The sequence below is a fragment of the Arvicola amphibius genome, chromosome 18, assembly GCF_903992535.2.
Source record: "Arvicola amphibius chromosome 18, mArvAmp1.2, whole genome shotgun sequence".
NCBI lineage: Eukaryota > Metazoa > Chordata > Mammalia > Rodentia > Cricetidae > Arvicola > Arvicola amphibius.
This window is the reverse complement of record NC_052064.1, coordinates 28078013-28097377: the sequence shown is the minus strand read 5'-3', so window position 1 is coordinate 28097377 and position 19365 is coordinate 28078013. Positions and strand designations below refer to the sequence as shown.

General features: G+C 45.7%; 1 protein-coding gene across 2 annotated transcripts in view; it reads left to right on the top strand.

The window, feature by feature from the left end:
• Hecw2 (HECT, C2 and WW domain containing E3 ubiquitin protein ligase 2) overlaps positions 1 to 19365 on the top strand; it is a 176112-nt gene that overhangs the window by 153015 nt on the left and 3732 nt on the right. For both annotated transcript variants that reach the window (XM_038315559.1, XM_038315560.1), the window contains exons 24-27: positions 369 to 515; positions 1270 to 1384; positions 3856 to 3941; positions 4835 to 4947. In XM_038315559.1, coding sequence (XP_038171487.1) covers positions 369 to 515; positions 1270 to 1384; positions 3856 to 3941; positions 4835 to 4947 — 461 coding nt within the window. The remainder of the gene's footprint in view (positions 1 to 368; positions 516 to 1269; positions 1385 to 3855; positions 3942 to 4834; positions 4948 to 19365) is intronic.

Genomic DNA, 19365 nt, shown 5'->3' with positions numbered 1-19365 from the left:
CAAACCTTAGATCAGCGGTTCTCAACCTGTGGGTTGTAGCCTTTTGGGAGCTGAATGACCCTTCCACAGGGGCCCCCAAGACCATCTGCATAGCAGATACTTGCATTATAATTCATAACAGTAGCCAAATTACAGTTATGAAATAACGATGAAATCATTTTATGCTTAGGGGGTCCCCACAACATGGAGAAGTTATGTAAAAGGGTCGGAGCATCAGGAAGGTTGAGAAGCACGGCCCTAGATGCTTCTCCCTGCCATGGGATGCACCTGAGGCAGAGAAGGGCTGGGATGCCTGGCCTCAGCTCGTTGGTAGCAGTTAGCATCAAGCGTGCTGCTTTCTGATCAGGTCTTTTTCTTCATAATGGCAGATTACTGAACGAGAGTTAAAACCAGGAGGAGCCAACATCCCGGTCACAGAGAAGAACAAGAAGGAGTACATCGAGAGGATGGTGAAGTGGAGGATCGAGAGGGGTGTGGTGCAGCAGACCGAGAGCCTCGTCCGCGGTTTCTACGAGGTGAGGCAGCAGCGGCTGACTCTGTGGTCCCACAGCTCGACTGCCCGTCCCTTCTACCAGGCTCCGCACAGAGAATATTTTTTCTCTTCTCTCTTGCTATGTTTGCTCCTGTTCTTTTAATTCAGAAAGTCACATATGTTCCCGTGTGCCTCCAAAGTACACATGTGAAGTTATAAGTTTACCACGCATGTTAGAAGAGATCGCGGAAGTGAGCGGCGCCCTGGTTTTAGGTGTACCATTTTAATGGCTTAATGACTACTGATAACATGGAAGTTATGATTCTTAACTCATGCGTAGATATGCACATTCAAATCTCCCACCTGATATGTGCAGTGATTGCGTGCACAGGCCAGAATTTATCATACGTATTCCATGTAACTTTTTCTGTAAGATCACTGAATCTTTTTCAAAAGGAAAACGACAAACAACTAGATGACTCAGTGGTTAGTTGCGCAACAAAGTCCTCCTATTCTAGAACTCACTGAACACTGCCTTGCTTAGCTTCTGAGGCCAAGAGAGACCTCGCAAGGTCAGTGAGATATGACGATCAACCAACAAACAGAATTCTCGAGGCTAATCCTACCGACTTTCTACCGATCTGCACAGTAGGACCAGTTTGGCATACTAGTGCCGAGTATAACTAACCATTGTCCTCTTGAAGTTCCCTGTGTCCTTGCATTTCTGATGAGGCTTCCTGATGGCTGACGTGTCCCTAGGGCTCCTAAGCCATGCCTGTGCCCTTTCTGTTCCACAGGTGGTGGATGCCAGGCTAGTATCTGTCTTTGATGCGCGAGAGTTGGAGCTGGTCATCGCTGGCACCGCTGAAATAGACCTCAATGACTGGAGAAACAACACTGAATACAGAGGCGGTGAGGTTTGATTCATAAATGTCTAGATTTAAGTTACAGGGGGTGCCTAGTCCATTGTGGGTCTGAGCGCAGAACAAAGGCGTTTGCTTTAATGGTTGGTCTGCCACTGTTTTCCTGGAGACCTTGGGCGAGGTGGGTCCCTTCTGTACCTAGTGACTCCATTAGTCAAAATGGGGAAGGACTGTTTACACCCCTCTGAGGATGTCATAACTCCTAATTGCCGGTGAGGAAATGATCATTAGAACTCCAATTAATTATCGGATGACGTCGTTAGTGAGGCATGGGGAGGTTCTAGCCAGCTGGTCCAACCCTACCTGACTGATCTACATTCTAAACCTCCAGGTGCCACACCCTCTGGGCTTCCTAACCCGCACAGGTGAGGAAGAACAGAGTTCCTTGAACTCTCTGTCACTGAGAGCTCACAGTAAAACCCTAGCAGGAACAAGATAGGGGGTCTCCAAATTCGCATGCCCAGCTGCAAGACCCCTCTCAGCTGGGGCTCCAGTCTGACTGGAAGGGAACTGCTGTAAGATCATTTTAAGTGGGGGGCTCTTCAGAAGTGGCTCTCTGTAGGTCAGCGTACAGCTCTGGCTAGTCATTTGGACCAGTGTGATCGGGTTGGTCCCTTATTAAAAAGCAGAAACCTAAGGGCAGCCCAGAGTTCTGTCAAATAATTTCAAAAGAAGAAAATATGCCTTTCTGGGATGTGCGGTAGTGTTGGGGTTTCTCGGAAAGGTCGTGTTAAATTCAGGGTTCCACCAGCGCTCTTTCTGAAGTCAAACTGTGCGGCCAGTTTTCCCTGGCTGGACCCATGTAGCATCCCTCTGTGATGTTGGTTATTATAGATGTCTTTGTTGGCTGAATTTTTTTTTCTAATTAAAACATAATTTCTCTGATATCCCATTTAAATTTTGTGGTAAATACGATTTCCTTGTTTCACGTTCCCAAGAGATTCTAGTAGGATACAGCCATCAAATTAGTCACTTTTGTATTTACACAGTCTAAGGTTTTTACTTGCTGTGTGTGATTAAATTGAGGACCTACTTCAGTGGTAACTCTTCCAAAATGAGACCTTAGAAGAGACCAGATGGAGAACAAGATGCTGAGCTGCCATGTTTGCCCAGGGCAGCTAGCTAGTCGGCACTGCACAAAAAAGGAGTTAGCCTGTCGCTTAGCATCTGTTTCTGCAGCAGCTGTTTGTGGACAACGTCATTCTTCTTTCAAGATAGGCTTAGCACAAGCAGTGAAGGGTTAGCTGGAAGGGACAGGAAGCGTCAGTGCCCCAGACGGCTAATGCACGCAGGCACTGATCAGTCTCACTAGCAAAGTCTTTCCAAAGACTGCACCCGGCCGCCGTGCCCGATCGAATGCTGTTTACCTTCCACTGAGACTCTTTCTCCTCCAAGGGAAAACAGGCACCCTTAATAAAATGGCAACCAGTAAAGTGAGATTTCCAGGAACACTTTACAGCTATGGGGCCTTGAGGATGCATTCAGATGAAGGTTAATTTCTACTCACCTTCGTTTCTACTCACGTGCAGCCCAGAATTAAATAAAGTAAAAATGCGACTGCCACTTGATTTGAGTCACTGATGGCTTGTGAATTCCTGTCAGCCTTCCCTTTGAGCTGGACTGTCCTTTGCTGAGAAGTTAGAAAACCCATAAGCACTGCTTTCACCCAGATCTCTGAGATAGTGTTGGCATTTTATGTGAGAGAATATTGACATTTCCTACAAAAAATATAAAATAATTGTGACATTTCATTAAATTCTTCTAAAATATGAACCAAACGTGAAACTGAGATAATTCGTTGAAGAAATGAAAGCTCTCTTTCCCGTGTATTAATAAATAGTGCAAAAATCATTTGGTTTAATTTCTATTTTAATTCTTTTGGTGTTTACTTGGGATTGAACCCAAAGCCCTGCCCTTCCTAGGCAAGTGCTTTGTCGTTGAGCTACATGCCCGGTCTCAATAATTTGGTTTTATTATGAACTATGAATAGGATATATAGCTTTTAGGGATGCACTTGGAATTGAAATAGGCAGCTGCAAAAAAAGTTTCTATTCTTCGTAAAAATTGTGTGATCGATGTGTTTGTCTTTCATCATCGCGAGGGTCTGTTTTCTTGGTCATTAGACTCCCGAGCTTAGTCTAGTGCTTGGCGTCATAGAAATAACTAAAAGAGTCAAGCATTTCTTGTCATAGCAACTGTATTTTTCAGAAATGATGGAGCTGGAATCACTTACTTGTCATTCCTCTCACTGCTAAGTGAAAATAGAAGCCTGTTGGGTTCATGCATGCTGTCTTGTTCAACTCTTAATTCCCATATGATCGCACCGATAAAGTTGCTCCCTAATCTTGCATTACAAACAACATTTAACTTGTGTGTAGGGCATTGTGGGCCTTTGTCATGCTTCTTGGTAGTTTAAGATGGGAGAGTCAAAGTAATAAGCGCTTTCGTGGTGGATTCTAGGGTACCACGACAATCACATCGTAATTCGGTGGTTCTGGGCTGCCGTAGAACGATTCAACAATGAGCAGCGACTAAGGTTGTTACAGGTAAGAGGCCATTGATTCATCAGTTTTTAACACAATTGCATATTGTTGGAAGTGTGTATTCCTCATAGATACAAACCTTGTTTCTCTGGGAATGATATTCCTGTACCCTTCTGACTGCGTGTCCACGGACTGCGTCAGCAGCCAGGTCAAAGCCCTTCTTGAGGGTCATGTGGAAGTGCCAATTCTGGTCTGGGGAACCCAGGATTGACATATGCCCTCAGGATAGTCGGGGCCTTGTGGTAACAGCCAGTGGCCTCCTGCAGTCAGCATGCTTCTTAGAAAAAGAGTTGATGTTCACTACTATAAGGAAGAACCCCGTTTGTCGATACAGACCTTTCCCCTCACTTGACTTTCTGTAATCTACAGAACGAGGGCATTTCAGGGAACACGTCACTGTGTTCTATGGCATCTAGAAAAGCTCCCATCTGGGGCAATGCTGGTAAGGAACCACTAAAGTACTAGACACAAGGAAGCCTCTGGACACTAAGGCAGAGCCTTACATGTTGGCTTGTTAGTACCTCTGGATTAAAGGACTGGAACTCAGATTTGCAGCCCACAGAATTCCTGAAAGTCTTGCTGAATTAATGACAAGCTGATGCTAAGTGGGTTTAGGTTAATTGGTAGAGCCATGGTGTGCATCTGTCATGGGACATGTCCCTGGCTTGGTCAACTGCACAGAATGCTTTATCTCCTATAAATGCCTTGCATCTCATTCTCAGGTATAATTGACTGCCCTTTCTCTGTGTGGCTGAGTGATTGTGAGACTCTGTTTTAGTTCTCCCATGTTGAGGAAACTTTGACTTCTGAAATTCCCTGCTTGCAGCCATAATGGAGCTCCCATCCTTATCAAGGTTTCTGACTTCGCCTTTCTCCTCTGTTTCTGTGACTGACAGTTCGTTACAGGTACCTCTAGCATACCCTATGAAGGATTCGCTTCTCTCCGAGGGAGTAATGGCCCAAGAAGGTTCTGTGTAGAGAAATGGGGAAAAATCACCGCGCTTCCCAGGTAAGGTAGAAAATAACCTTCTTTTCCTCCCAACACAATGCAAGGAAACTTCAGCTTAATCTATATTTTATAGTATATTTTTATATATATATATATATTTAAATATTTAAATATATTCTTATTTATATGAATGAATGAATATACGTGTGTATGGATCAATTGCTGTTTCATATGAAGACTGAAAAACTTGGAAGCTTGAAAGATGAAATTCTTTAGTGGGGACAGACAAGATACCCTGTTCAGTCATGTGTAAGATACACGCATCTGTGTATCACAGTATAAAACCCAGCAAAGGCAGAATATTTACTAGCTTTAGTTAGGCACCGTCTGTCTGAGTTGGGGTTTCTATTGCTGTGATGAAACACCAGGACCACTAGCTAGCTTTTCTTTACATTTGGTTCATTGAGTATACAATTTTTTAAGGCTATTTTTATCATGGAAAGTTTTTCTTTCTCCTTCAACTATGGCGGACGCTTTTGCTAGGTCTGTTTTAGCTGGCCATCACGGTCTTGCAGGACTCAGAATACAGTGTTTCTGGCTTTCAACACTGATAATACCAACAGATTTGCTCTCATGGACAGAGGAAAAGTACAGGAGGCCACAACCATAGACAGAGAATGATAGGCAGCCAAGGAACGCTGAAAGTGGCAGAAACTGTCTTCCCCAGGGAAGAGCTCGCCAGTTGATTGTCCAGTACCAAATGGTCAGCCTTGATCACATGCCTACAAATAGCATCATATAGACGGTGTAGGTTGTATTCATGTTTTTAGGAATAACACACATACACACACACACACACACAATTACAGGCAAAGAGTCCATAACTTTGAAAGAGAGCAAGGAAGGGGGCATGGCGGATTTGAAGGGGAAAACGGGAAAGGGGGCAGAATGTGATTATGTTATAATCTCAAAAAATACTTAAAAATGAATAAAAAAACAAACATCAACAAAAGCATCATGACCAAAAGCAAATTTCGGAGGAAAGGATTTATTTCGCCTTACTACTTATAGGCCATGACCCAAGGGGATCCGGGGCAGGAACTCAAGGCAGAACCTGATGCAAAGGCCATAGAGGGGAGCCGCTTACGGGCTTGCTTCCCATGGCTTGTTCATCCTGCTTTCTTATAGCACCCAGAATCACCAACCCTGGTGTGGCACTACCCACAGTGAGTCGCACCCTTCCACTTCAATCATCGATTAAAAAAAAAATGTTTCAGAGTCTTGCCCACAGGCAGTGTGGTCAGGGCATTCCCTCAAGCGACATCTAAAACGACTCTAGCTTCTGTCACATTGGTATAAACTAACGGGTCCAAAGCTCTAGAGTGAAGGGTGTTATAAACGGTTGAGAAGGACTTCCCTAGAATCACCGCTATGGATGGAGAGGAGTCAGTCCCGTGGGTACGCTCTTCCTCTCTGGTATGTGGTCTCTGTGCTGTCGTTCCTTTCGAATGCCCTGCAGCTAGCTGGCTCTCCACACTGCCATACACCTCGTTGGGGTGGAAAAGCATTGCTTTAGTGCAGCCAGCAATCAGTACACAGAACTGGCAGGTAGTGCTTGGGCAGAAAGGCATTTAGGAAGTTAAATGGCGGCAACTCAGGGTGGCTTGCCTAAGTGCCTCGTGTACCTATGTGTATCACAAACCATACATGGTCATTCTGCAGCCCAGACTTAAATAGTTTCTTGTCAATTTGATACCCTAAATTGAATGACTGTGACTTTCATCACTTAAAGAACTTGCTTGTTTTATTACATTTTACTCATGCTTGGGTAGTGAGGCTCCCCACCTCCCCTTAATGCATATTTGTCTCTTAAAAACAGATTTCTTCTATCTTGATAAGGTTTTCCACTTTCTGAGAAACTTAAGGATTAGCCTAGGAAACTCAGGAAGCTTCAGATCAACAGTGTGCCACATGGCTATTGAATCTTTCTCTGCAAAGCCTCTAAGGTTGAGGAAATAATGTCTGTTATAATAGCTGGAACCTGTTGAGCAGGGAAAGATAGTTCCTTACAACCCTCTTCCTCTTCCTCATCTGCCTCGTACCGAGGGCTCGCTGAAGTCTTTTGCGTAAGACACGCTGTTCATTGGCCCTGAGTTTTCTGCTGGCCACCACTATGGCTGTTGCTGCCTTGTCTGCCACCGCCATCCGCAATTAGGCAGTGAGTGACACAATTAGCCATGCAGAAGGTGGGAAGTTAGAGCTCCCGAGTCCAGTTCTGCTTTGTCACCAGCAAACTCTGGAGTCCTCGGAGCCACCGCTGTCTGCGTTTCAGGGCCCAGTTGTCTTATCTGTAGACATCAGGAGGGGGTGGCGTGTTGGTTCAACTGAGAGGTAACACACAGACGGTTGCTGTGGAGTCTTGGGGGTTGTCTGCCCTGGCATGTCTACTTCCCCCTGGTAGTTCCAGAAAGTTCTCACGCTGACTCATTGTAGATGGAGTTGTTCCTCAGAGAATTGAAATGCACACTTGGGTAACAGCTATGGTCATTCTTCCTCTCTTCCTGGGCAGCACCCGGTTCAACCCTGATTGTAACGTGGTGCAAAGAAAGGTGCGATTAGCCATCTCCGTAGAGTAGAAATAACAATGCCTGGCTCAGAGATTATTTCTAACACTTGAGTGAGAAAATGTATTGGAAGGTCCTTAGGGAATGCATGCTTTCTTGTTTCTTTTTAAGCCTTTAATCCTTAACCTCTGTAGCTACTGTATTACTCAGATAAAATTCCCTCCCACTCCCTTCCCTCCCTCCCTCCCTCCCCTCTCTTTCTTTTACACACACACACACACACACACACTGAGTTCTGACAAAATCATAATACAAACAACCTCAACGTGTGACAGTATAGCTTTGCCAGAAGTGATTTCTTATTGACATCTGGCCGTTGCCCTTTATGAGATTTGAAGCGTGAACTGGAGTTTAAAAAGATCTGTCACATCAGTTCCAACCTAAAGACGTTATTTTATATTACTGAGTCTAGTATTCTTAAGACCAGAATGTGTGCATGCGCTCAAGTCATTTTCCTGCCGTTTCCTGGTAAATGTGAGTCACAGAGCTGGGGAGCTGGTCTGCCTCAAGTCGGTCAGCTCCAGCGTGTTCTTTTCCCTCCAAGAGGCTCTGTCTGTGTCTAGGGCTTCAGTTGTAATACTGTGTGTATATACTAGATATACTAGGTGGAGGGTCCTCCTTACTAACACTAAATGTATTCTTAAGTCCCCTGTTACAAGTTTGGCAATCTTCGCGTGACAGTCTATAACCTGCAGAGCTGGAAGGGTGTGAAGGGTGACAGCCAGCTGTCCTCGCAAGTCGGAGTGATGACAGAGAGCCTCTTGGTCTTCCCAGACAGGCAATTCAGTCTTTCAGCCTTCTAAGCAAGCAAGGGTTGGCCCTTCCTCTTTGATTTCCTAGTCTCATTTGTGGTAACCCTGATCACGACGTGCCCCAAGAAATGTATTAAAGTATGTATGGTAACCCCTGAAGTCAGAACAAGTGGTATCCATGACTTTCCCTGCTCCTCTACAGTAATAAAGTAATCGGCGATTTAGCGGATAAATAATCATAGAGACTTGAAACTTGCTTGATGGTGTCTCCCTGGAGACCGGCAGCCTGAACACATTACTGCACTTCCTCTGCTTTGTGGTCGGTGGCTGGGCTGGCTTTGCATTTGCATCTCTGTGGAAGCCTCCCTGCCCCCCGGAGCTCTGATGGGTTTTATGAGTAAAGAGTAAACCCACTTTATGGCATTTCCTCTTAACAGTGCAAAAAAAAAAAAAAAAAAAAAAAAAAAAAAAAAAGTACTGTTCCCATGCCAGCCTGCAGGGTACAGGGCCCTGCTCTCCCCTATCTGGATGAGAGCTCCCAAGTTCATCTGAGGTTTCTGTCAGTGGAGTTGAAGAAGAAGAGTTGGTAGAAGGGTGGCATTTGACAAAGGAAAAAGTGTTAATTTGGGAAATTAGTTATATCGGGAGACTATTTGAAAATAAAATGTCAACCCAAAAGTTAGGAAATTAAATGTAAGGGCTCACTCAAAATAGGGGTCTCTCAGGGAAACCGCTTTACACACTAGACTAGGGCTGGTATTTTGTGATCTGTGAGCTCAGGCTGACCTTGAATTTGTGACCTTGTGCCTTTGCCTCTCACGGTTCTGGCATCATAGGCTAGGCACACATACTGGCACGCCCAATGGAACAGACCTGGAAAAACACAATGCGCTCTTTCTCTCTCTCTCTCTCTCTCTCTCTCTCTCTCTCTCTCTCTCTCTCTCTCCTCCTCCCTCTCTCTCCCTCCTCTCCCTCCTCTCCCTCTCTCTCTCCCTCCCTCCCTGTCTTTCTCTCCCTCTTTCTCTCTCTCCCTCTCTTTCTCTCTCCTTCTCTATCTACCTCTATCTCCCTCTCTTTCTCTCTCTCCCTCTCTCTTTCTCTCTCCTCTCTCTATCTCCCTCTATCTCCCTCCTCTCCCTCTCTCTCCCTCCTCTCCCTCCCTCTCTCTTCCCCCTCCTTCTTTCTTCCTCTCTCCCCCCTCTTTCTTCTCCTCTCTCTCCCCTCTTCTCCCCTCTCAGCTCTCCCTCTCTATCTCCCTCTCTCTCCCTCTCCCTTTCCTTCTCTCTCCCTCTTTTTCTGTCTCTTTCTCCCTCCCCCTTCCCCCTCCCCTTCCCCTCTCTCTCCCCCTCTTTCTTTCCCTCTCTCTCCCTCTCTCTTTCCCCTCTCTCCCTCTTTTTCTGTCTCTCTCTCCCCCTCTCTATCTCTCCCTCCCCCTCCTTCTTCTCCCCACCCCGTCTCAATAAGAACCATCTTTCCCCTGTAAAATCCTATTCGTTATTCTTATTATAAAAAGAAAACTTTTTGCAGACGTGCCAAGGAACATATTTAAATTTAAGAGTACACAACACACACCTAAGTGTCAGTCAACAGTTCAACAGCAAGAGAAGTCCTCTCAGCGGTGTGGAGAGTCTGCTCCCATCATCTTTCAGATAGATCCCCACACGCGTGCATGCATGAGGACAAAACTTGCGCTGCATAGCCTGTTTGCAAGCTGCTTTTGGGGCATCGCACCATTAATTATGAACCTCTTTCCATGTCTTTAAATATCGCTCCACAATGTCATCAATAATGCAGTTTCTCCTCCTCCAGTGGAAGAGTGTTGTTGACGGTCAAGGTGAGCTTTCAGCGAGCGAATAGGCAGACAACAGAGGAGTCCTGGGATAAAATGCTCCTTTGCTCAATTAAAAAAAATTAACCAGATGAGGATGCGTCCTGGAAATACCCTTTGGGGCCACTTCTTTTGAAGTGTCCAGCTGCTGGTGTCTGGAGTGGCTGTGAGGTTCCCATAGTTGCAACTCTAATCCAATGTTCCTCTTCATGCTTCTCCACACCGCCTGCCTACTCAGTTCTGTAAAGCAGCAATAAAGAACAATTCTGCCATTTAATCAACTTCTCAACATATGTAAATATGAAAGGTCTTTGGCTCAGTCTCTGGGAGGTAGACCGGGAAGGCAGGCCGGTGGTACCTACCTGTGATTCCAGAAACCAGAGTCCAGAGGGTTCCGTAAACGGTAAAGCACTGAAAGAATCCTGCTGATTTTTGAGGCAGCGTTTCCATTGCTACCTGCGGTAGGGGATGACGTAATCCAGGCGAAACTGACGAGCAGGCCTTGGGGCTGTTTCATAAAGCATTCTTTAAGTGTATCGGTGGGCAGTAGGCAACGCAGCTGTTAAAGAGCAAGTCATTTCTCTCCTTTGGCTCCAGGAGCACAAGCTTGGCTCATCTCTTATCAACCGCTTACTCCATGACACGCTCACCTCTCACCTGGATTGCTGCAGCAGGGAGCCAGCCAGACTCCTCCAGCCCCATCCAACCTGACATTTGTTCATCCTGCTTCTTAAGGCCATCTCTCTCCCCAGCTTACCTCCTTCAGTTGCCTAAAGAAAATTCAGACTCCTGAAGTACTGGAGGGCGGGAGACCTGATCGGGCCTCCAGCTCCGGCCCCAGCCCATCCGCACCTCGGCCACTGGCCTCCCGGCTAGTCTTCAAACCTAATAGTGCAGTTCTAGTTGGAGACTGCGTGCGGGGCCTGCTGCCCAGCACTCCTTTCTGTTGGCTCTTTCTCATCCCTGAGAATTGGGCTGGGCTGTGACCCCCATCACAAAGGCCCATCTGACGTCTTCACTCAGTGGTCCCAGCATGTCACTCTGGCAAAATGTGTTTCTGTCAGAAGACGTAGTACTTAGCATATTTATTCCCTTTCCCCTTCAAGAATATAACCCTATGAGGACAAGGACCTTGTGTGACTTTAATATGGCCTTGACGTTAGCGTTGAGCTGAGCACCTGAGACCCACGGCTTGTTGTTTGTGGGATGGTTTTTTTTGTTTTGTTTTGTTTCTGATTTTCGAGACAGGGTTTCTCTGTAGCTTTGGTGCCTGTCCTGGAACTAGCTCTTGTAGACCAGGCTGGCCTCAAACTCACAGAGATCCGCCTGCCTCTGCCTTCCGAGTGCTGGAATTAAAGGTGTGCGCCACCACCGCCCGGCCGTGGGATGGTTTTTTAACTTGACTTTATACCCATCTGAAAAGCCAAGGGCTGCTGCTGGCGCTCACACTATAAAGCTGTAAAATAGAAATGAGACTATACACGCAACGTGAAGGCCAACACCACAGCCAGTAGGTACAGACGAAGACGGAACTTGCTTGGAATGCGTAGTTTGAGGCATTTCTTCTGCTAGTAATCTGCAGGACGGGAGTTCCCCCGCAGTAGCGTTTGCACACCGTGCTCATAGATCAGGCATCTCCACTAAGGTGACCTCATGAGACACTGGGGTCACAGATCTTGTTCCCTAGTGCTTACTCTGAGCAAGTACTTTTGTGACGCATAACTTGATCTCTGTCCGTGTGGCCTTAAAAAGCAGGAAGAAAAGTGGTAGTCTAATGCTAAATTAATTAATTAATTGATGCTAAATTAATTAATGCTAATTAGCATTTTTGTTCACCAAATAATGTGAAAAACAGATAGCTGGAGTAATAAATACCACAGCTCTCCTCCCCATTAGTTCATATTTAGTGAACACCTGATCGGGTGTTCAACAGATTAAATAGATAATTATTACCTGGTGTCAGCAAGAATTTCTATTCTAAATTTCCTAGCCCGAGCAGATATTAATAAGGATACTAGAGAAATTATTAACATTTTTTAAAAATTAAGAATATTAAGCTATGGCCAAGTTATACCCTTATTTGTGCTAATGATGCTACCTAAGCTAAGAAAACTGGCCCTGGGTACCTTTGCTGAATCCCGTCACACTGGGTGACTGGTAATTTTGGATTTCTCATGCTGATTACAGCCACAGTCCATCTTTGGTCCTTATCTAGCTCCTCTCTTCTCTTTCTTGTTTAATGGCACCTCTGCCACCTAATTGCACACCCAACCAGTGCTCCCTCTCATCCCTGAAATAAATGAAAAAGGCTTTTGCATGCACACACCTGTATCCCTCTGGCCCATCCTCCCTTTCTGGCCTGGTCCAGCCTTGACCCTTGTTGGTCACTTGCCCTTCTCTGGTTTCCTGGCGACACCATGCTTTCTCTCCCAGGCTTCCAGCCCATATGTTGGGAAACATCCTTCATGTTGATCCAGAAAAGCCCTGCACACCTACAAAGTCTTCCAGCCTTGGCATAGGCAGGATCCGCTGCAAAGCCTTGCCCAACATGGCTGGACAGACTTATAACTCATTGTATTATCACTGTATGCGGAACCACACACAACCCACAGGAATCTTCAGATTGATTAGACAAAGGTGTGTCCGCCTTCAGGAGAAAAAGCAACCCAGATCTGGGACTAAGAGCTCAAAGCCCTATTGGGTCTCAGAGCCACTTGCTCCAGGCAGATTCCTCAGCACAGAGCACAAGCTCCTGACCCTTCAGCTTCCGTTTGCTGACCACGGGAATTCTTTGAGGACAGAGACCAGACCTTTCTTCCTCTTCTACCTGAGCTGTTCAGTGCCTGACATGCAGCCTCTGTTGAGTGGGCGTTTGTTTGGCAAGTGAAGGCATGCAATTTAAGGACTTAAGTTGTGATCATCAAAGTCTCTTTGCATGCACACGGCATGGGATCTCCCCGGGGGGGGGGGGGAATATGGTTATTTTTCTATTACTGAGAAGATTCTAGAAATGAAAGGACTAGAGTCTTCCTGAACACCCATGGGTCCCTGAATTGGGAACTTGAAAAGCCAGAAAGAGGGCGGAGAGGCACTACCAGAACCCCCAGACTCATGAATAACCCTGAGAATTATCTCCTCCAGCCACAACAGCTGATAGACCCCTAAGCACACTCCCTTCCCTTGATGCAGTGCCTGCAACACACTTGCAAATAGGTACAATTTGGACCTGATAAATCAGTTTGAGAACACGCGTATTGCCAGAGAAGTCTTGACATTGCAAAATGATGCTTCAGAGATCCTTGCGGAACTCTCCGGGGTGCTTTTTTTAAATATTTGTTTTTGATCGGTGAAATTTCTTGACAGAAAAGTAGGAAGAGGAATAAGAAAACTGACACATGACCTGTGAGGCATCAATGCAAATTTCAGATGAGAGTATTGGCACATTCTAACTCCCAGAGCCTGCAAGAGAGCTGGTTTGATGCCAGCGCATTTGATTTTTGTATGACACCTGTTACTTAAAACAAGATTCATGATTCTTCCCCTCTTCCTCTCTTTCTCTTTCCTTCCCCCTCCATCTCTCTCCCTCTCCCCCCCCCCACTCTCTCTCACATACTTTCTCTTATTTTAAAATCTTGATTTTCATTTTCTCTTTGTCTAGCATTTTGAGTGCTTGAACAAAAACCAGGATGACTCTTGGGTACAGGAGATGTGAGGGATGCATTAGTCAGCTTAGTGGCTCCTGCAGGCACAACTGATGCTCACTGGGCTTAGGTAACTCACTCACCATAGGAAGCCCAAAGGAGAGCAAGCCTGGGACCCTGTGTTTAATATCAGAAAAAAAAAAATCCAGAAAACACTGAGACAACCATTAAGTCAGATCATAGATCTGGGGGTTGGGGAGGGTCTTTGCTTTCTTTTGAGTGCTCTGGCTGAAGAGATTGAAGTGAGGTAAACTCATTATGACTTCAGGGTAGCTGGCTTTGAAAGATTTGAAAAAACATTCTCTTACTGAGACTGAAAAACTGGGTAGACTTTTGCTGCCAGTATCAACACAGTTCAGAGGCCCTTCTGGTATTTTTCTACTAGGTTTTTTGGGTTTTTTTTGTGTGTGTGTGTGTGGCATGGAATGGACTGGGGGGGGGGGAGTATGAAAAGCCTCAGAGGATTTTTTTGTTTGTTTGCCTTTTTTTTTCTTTCTTGTACTTGGCTCATACAACAAGCTGATGGTAAATGTTGAGCAACTTATTTAACCACACTCTTCCTCAATTTCCTTATTAGCAATGTTGGCTTGTTTGTGTGCAGTTTTGAAATATTTGCGAGCACACAGAATGTCAGCGTGGCGATCCAATTTAGAGATTGTATTTCTAATTGACTTGATGTCTCTCCAATGGTGGCAGAATCACTTGGAGTAAATCTTAAAATACAGATCACCAGGACAACCCCCTTCCCAGACCATCCAACTGAGAATCTCAGGGACAAACCCCAAACTCTCTCATGTAAACAACTCCTCTGGTAATTCTGAGGCCCTCCAAAATGCCCCCTGGAGGACCTCTGTTCTCCCTCCCGTGAACCTGAGATTCAGCTTGCTAGTTTGGTGGCTGAAAAAATCCCCTGGTATCTCCCAAGATCTTCTGGATTGACCCAGATTTGATCATTGTCCCCAGAGATACTACACCCTGTCACTGACTAGCTCCTTAAAAATTCCCTAAAGCTTCCCCCACCCCTGCTCATAATCCTTTTCCATGGATGTTTGTGGCTATCATACAAAAGGCATGCAGCGTGCCGAGGACCCACAGCCCACATTCAGGGGTTGCATGGTACTACAGGAGTGAAGAATGCAGCCCGTGAGCAGTAAAGTCTCCCCGTGTGCAGCTGGATATTGGGCTTCCATGAGGAGGCCCCCAGGGGTTGAGGTGCTATTTTTTTTTTTTTTTTGGTTGGGCCACTTGCTTATCTTTGACCTTAGGAAAACCATTCAATCCTTGCACATAGCTTCCCCGTGCAGAATATAGGCGTCTCTATCTCCATGAGACTTTCTCCAGAGACTCTGTTTACCCAGAAGGAAGCTTAGGTTGCGGTAACTACATGTTATGCAACCAGATGTAACTTGACAAGCAGCGATGGCTTTAGATGGTACAGCCGTGATGGTGGCTATGTCTCGTGACTGAGGAGGAGGGAAAGGAACAGTACTCCAGGGTGAAGTGGTAACTTAATTGGAAGGGCTAAGATAGGAGGTTTGCATTGAGTTCATGCCCATCCTGAGCTACATTGTGTTCCAATCTATCTATGCTAGAGTCTCTCTCTCTCTCTCTCTCTCTCTCTCTCTCTCACACACACACACACACACACACATATGCACACACATGGTTCAGTCCTTCCTTTCGTGTTGAGAGCTGAAAACAGGACCCGGGCTTGTGGAAATTCCTGGATAAGAGGCAATGGCAATGAAGCTACAGGAACCGAAAGAGCCGCACACGATTCCTGTTCTGCCTCGCTTCAGCACTGACCCTTGACCCATGATTATATCCTATGAAGTCATCATCACATTCCATTCCTTCCCTTGTGTGCTCGAGGACCTTGACACTTGCTACTAATTTCTGGTTGCTGCCAAACAAACCACGCAAACTTAGTGATTGAAAATGTCCCCGCAACTCTTTCTGTGTCTTTGGTGCATGGGTTCAGGCAGGGCTTAGTGAAGTCTACACAGCCTCACAAGAGTGGAATTGGGTGTCTCCTGGGGTTTTTTTCTCATAGGAAGACTCAGCCAGGGAAGGCTGCGCTTCCAAGCTTCTTTAGACTTCAGGCTTCGTGGCAGCTTGCTTCTTCAAATCCAACAAGACAGTCCCCATATTTTTATTATGTAACATTGAGACAAATCAATAAGAACAAATCATTTCAGAAAAATGAATGATTTCATACCCATTAGGATGGCTAGACTACAGATTAAAAAAATATCAGTGTTCTGGATAATTTATGTCCACTTGACATAAGCTAACCTAAACGATATCTGAGAGGAGGAAAACTCAATTAAGAAAATGCCTCTATAAGATGAGGCAGTAGACAAACCTTTAGAGCATTTTCTTAATTAGTGATTGATTAGTGATAGGAAGGGCCCCATCCATTTTAATCGGTGTCGTCCCTGGCCTGGTAGTTCCGAGTTCTATAAGAAAGCAGGACGAACAAGCCATGATGAGCATAGCCAGTAAGCAGCACCCCTCCATGGCCTCTGCATCTTGCCTGCCTCCAGGTTCCTGCCCTGCTTGAGTTCCTGTCCTGGCTTCCTTTGATGATAAACCACCATGTAGAAGCGTAAGCCAAATAAACCCTTCCCTCCCCAAGTTGCTTTGGTCCTGCTGTTTCGGTTTAGCAACAGAAACCCTAGCTAAGCTGGGCGGTGGTGGCGCACACCTTTAAGCCCAGCACTCGAGCAGCAGAGGCAGGTGGATCTCTGTGAGTTCGAGGCCAGCCTGGTCTACAGAGCGAGTTCCAGGGTAGCCAGGGCTACACTGAGAAACCCTGTCTTGAAACACACCACACATACACACACACACGCTAAGACAATAAGTATGATGTAGAGAATGAATGTTATGAATGTTGGTGAAGATATCAAGCGATGAGAACTCCAGTACACTGCTGGCGTGAACAGAAAATGTGGAACAAGTAAGGAGCGCTGGTGGGTCCTTAAGATATTAAATGCATCATGTTCCCACAATTCCACTCCTGGATCTCTCCCCCAAAGACTGAAAGCAGAGATTTAAACAGGTGTACATGCGTGCATGTGTGTGTGTGTGTGTGTGTGTGTGCGCGCGCGCGCGTGTGTGCGTGTGTGTGTGTTCACAGTGGCAGTGTTTCTAATAACCAGAGGTGGGACACAGACTCACGTCCATCAATGGATGAAACGATCAACTGATCATGATATATGCACAGTGTCCTTATTATTCAGCAGTAAGAATGAAGGGGATCCTGAGCCATGGTTATAAAAATCTGCCTTAAAAACGTTACACAAAATGAAATAAGCCAGGCACAGTGAACCTATATCTTAAGGTTCTACTTAAAGTACACAGAGTAGTAAAAATCACAGACAGAAAACAGAGCCGTGCATTCCAGGGGCGCAGGAAGAGAACACATGGGCTCCATTTACTGTTTGATGGAGCCAGTTCAGAAGCGATAAGTCAGTGTTCTGGATCTAGCGGATGGAGCCGGTTGCTGGTCCGTTTGTATTCGTCTCCGTGCCTGCCGCTTTTCTAAAATGCCCTGACAAAAGCCACATAAGAGAGGGGAAGCTGGTCTTAGCTCACATTTCACGGGGCACATCCATCCTGGTGGCAGGAACTTGAGGTGACTGATTGTACTGCACCCACAGTCGGGGGGCAGAGCAAGGAACCCCAGTGCTCAGCTCACGTTCTCCCTCCCCCACCCCCTCTTTTCCTCAGTCCAAGACTCAGGACCTTAGCCGGGTGCCTTCCCCAGCGAGGGTGGGCCTTTCCACCTTAATTAATCCAATCTAGACAACCCCTCCTAGGCTTGCCCAGAGGCTCATCTGACCTTGATAACCTCTGACCAAGTCTCCTGGGTCTTTGGCCTCCCTTTCAGGTCGACAGTCATTGGTAGGCATCATTGATGCCTTTGACACCACCAAACAGAGCCCTTAAAAACAGCCACAGTGGCCGGGCGGTGGTGGTGCACGCCTTTAATCCCAGCACTCTGGAGGTAGAGGTATAATTTCAGAGTTTCACACCAGATAGATTTTAAGCCATCCCTGGGACTCTGTTTTGCCACATTAGTAAAAACTTTGCCTTGGGATCTAGGTCTGGGCTCCATTATAAGGAGATAACAAAAGAATTATGATAAATACAATTCTAGGATGCTTGGTGGGGTTTTTGGTTTCAGTTTTGGTTTTTGCCTGTTTTTTAGTTTGCCTGCAAAGATTGATGAGGTGATTTCCATCAATATGTCCAAGTATTTGAGGTATCAGGAGTGGGAAACCTGAGCCTCAATTTCAGGGTTCTTTTAACAGAGCCCCTCACATTCTCGTTTCTATAAGTCATGTGAACGTACACATGCTTTCTTATCTCTTTATTATGCCATATTTTCCACGGGTCATTATTATCGTTGGGCAATCTATTGAAGCCAATCAGGATAAAGTCCTCTGGTGACAAGGAAATGTGTCTAACAACACAGCTCCTATTATGTGGTCCAACACCATGTGCCAGCCATTCTCCGAAGTGTGTTTCTGTTATTTCGGTGAATCTCACCCACTTCTGATATCAATTGCCTTGTTGTGTTAACCCCCCTTTAACAGGTAAGAAATTTGAGTCTCGGAATTCTAATAAAACACTCCAAATCACACAGCTGGTAGGGATGGTAAAAAGGGTACTCAACCCCAAATCTCCCCAAGACCAAGGTTAATCTTCCCCGGTTCAGTATCGCCTACAGGAATAGTACTCACAAGACATAAATGACTTGTAACAATAAGATTTGCACATTGCTTTTGTACAAATATTATGGCTCCTCAAACTTCGTGTTACTTCAGGGCCATTTTTTGTTTTGTTTTTCGTTTTTGTTGTTTTTTGTTTTTTGTTTTGTTTTTGTTTCTCTCTCTCTCTCTCTCTCTCTCTCTCTCTCTCTCTCTCTCTCTCTCTCTCTCTCTCTCTCTCTCTCTCTCTCAAGTCTAAGCTACTTAGCCCCCAGCAAATTCTCGTGCATTCAGGACAGGGCATTTCCTGTCCCGTGTCAAAAGTGCAGATCTGCTCGCCGATAAGATGTACTATTTGGAGACGATTTTTTTTTTATTGTGATTCAGGTGAAAATAACAGGAAAACACATCCCCCCCCCCTTCTTGGCAAAAGAGCAGGTATTTCTAAAAAGAGCGCCGCACACACTGTGATTTAATGGCCCCTTTTCTTGAGTTGTGACGGGTGGGAAGGCAGATTAGTGCACGCAGTTAAAAGCCGTCTGAGTGTTTACTGACTTCCAAAGACAAGTCTAGCCAGGGACTTTCCCCCAAACTCTGAGCCACAGTCTGGGCTTCAGAGACAGTTTGCTGGTCTTCCCTGCCCAAGGAAATGAAAAACTGCCGAGCCACAGACTCTCGGAGGGGCACCCGGGCAACTGGCAGTGTTGGAAGGGAATCAAAGTGCGCCCCTCGGCAAGGCCTTTATTCTTTGAATAGAGAGGAAGAAAAAGGACTAAACTTGGCATTTTCATTCTCATACAGCTCAGCAAGTAATACTATGCACGGAATCTATCTTTCTAAAAGGTGACATGTAAAAAA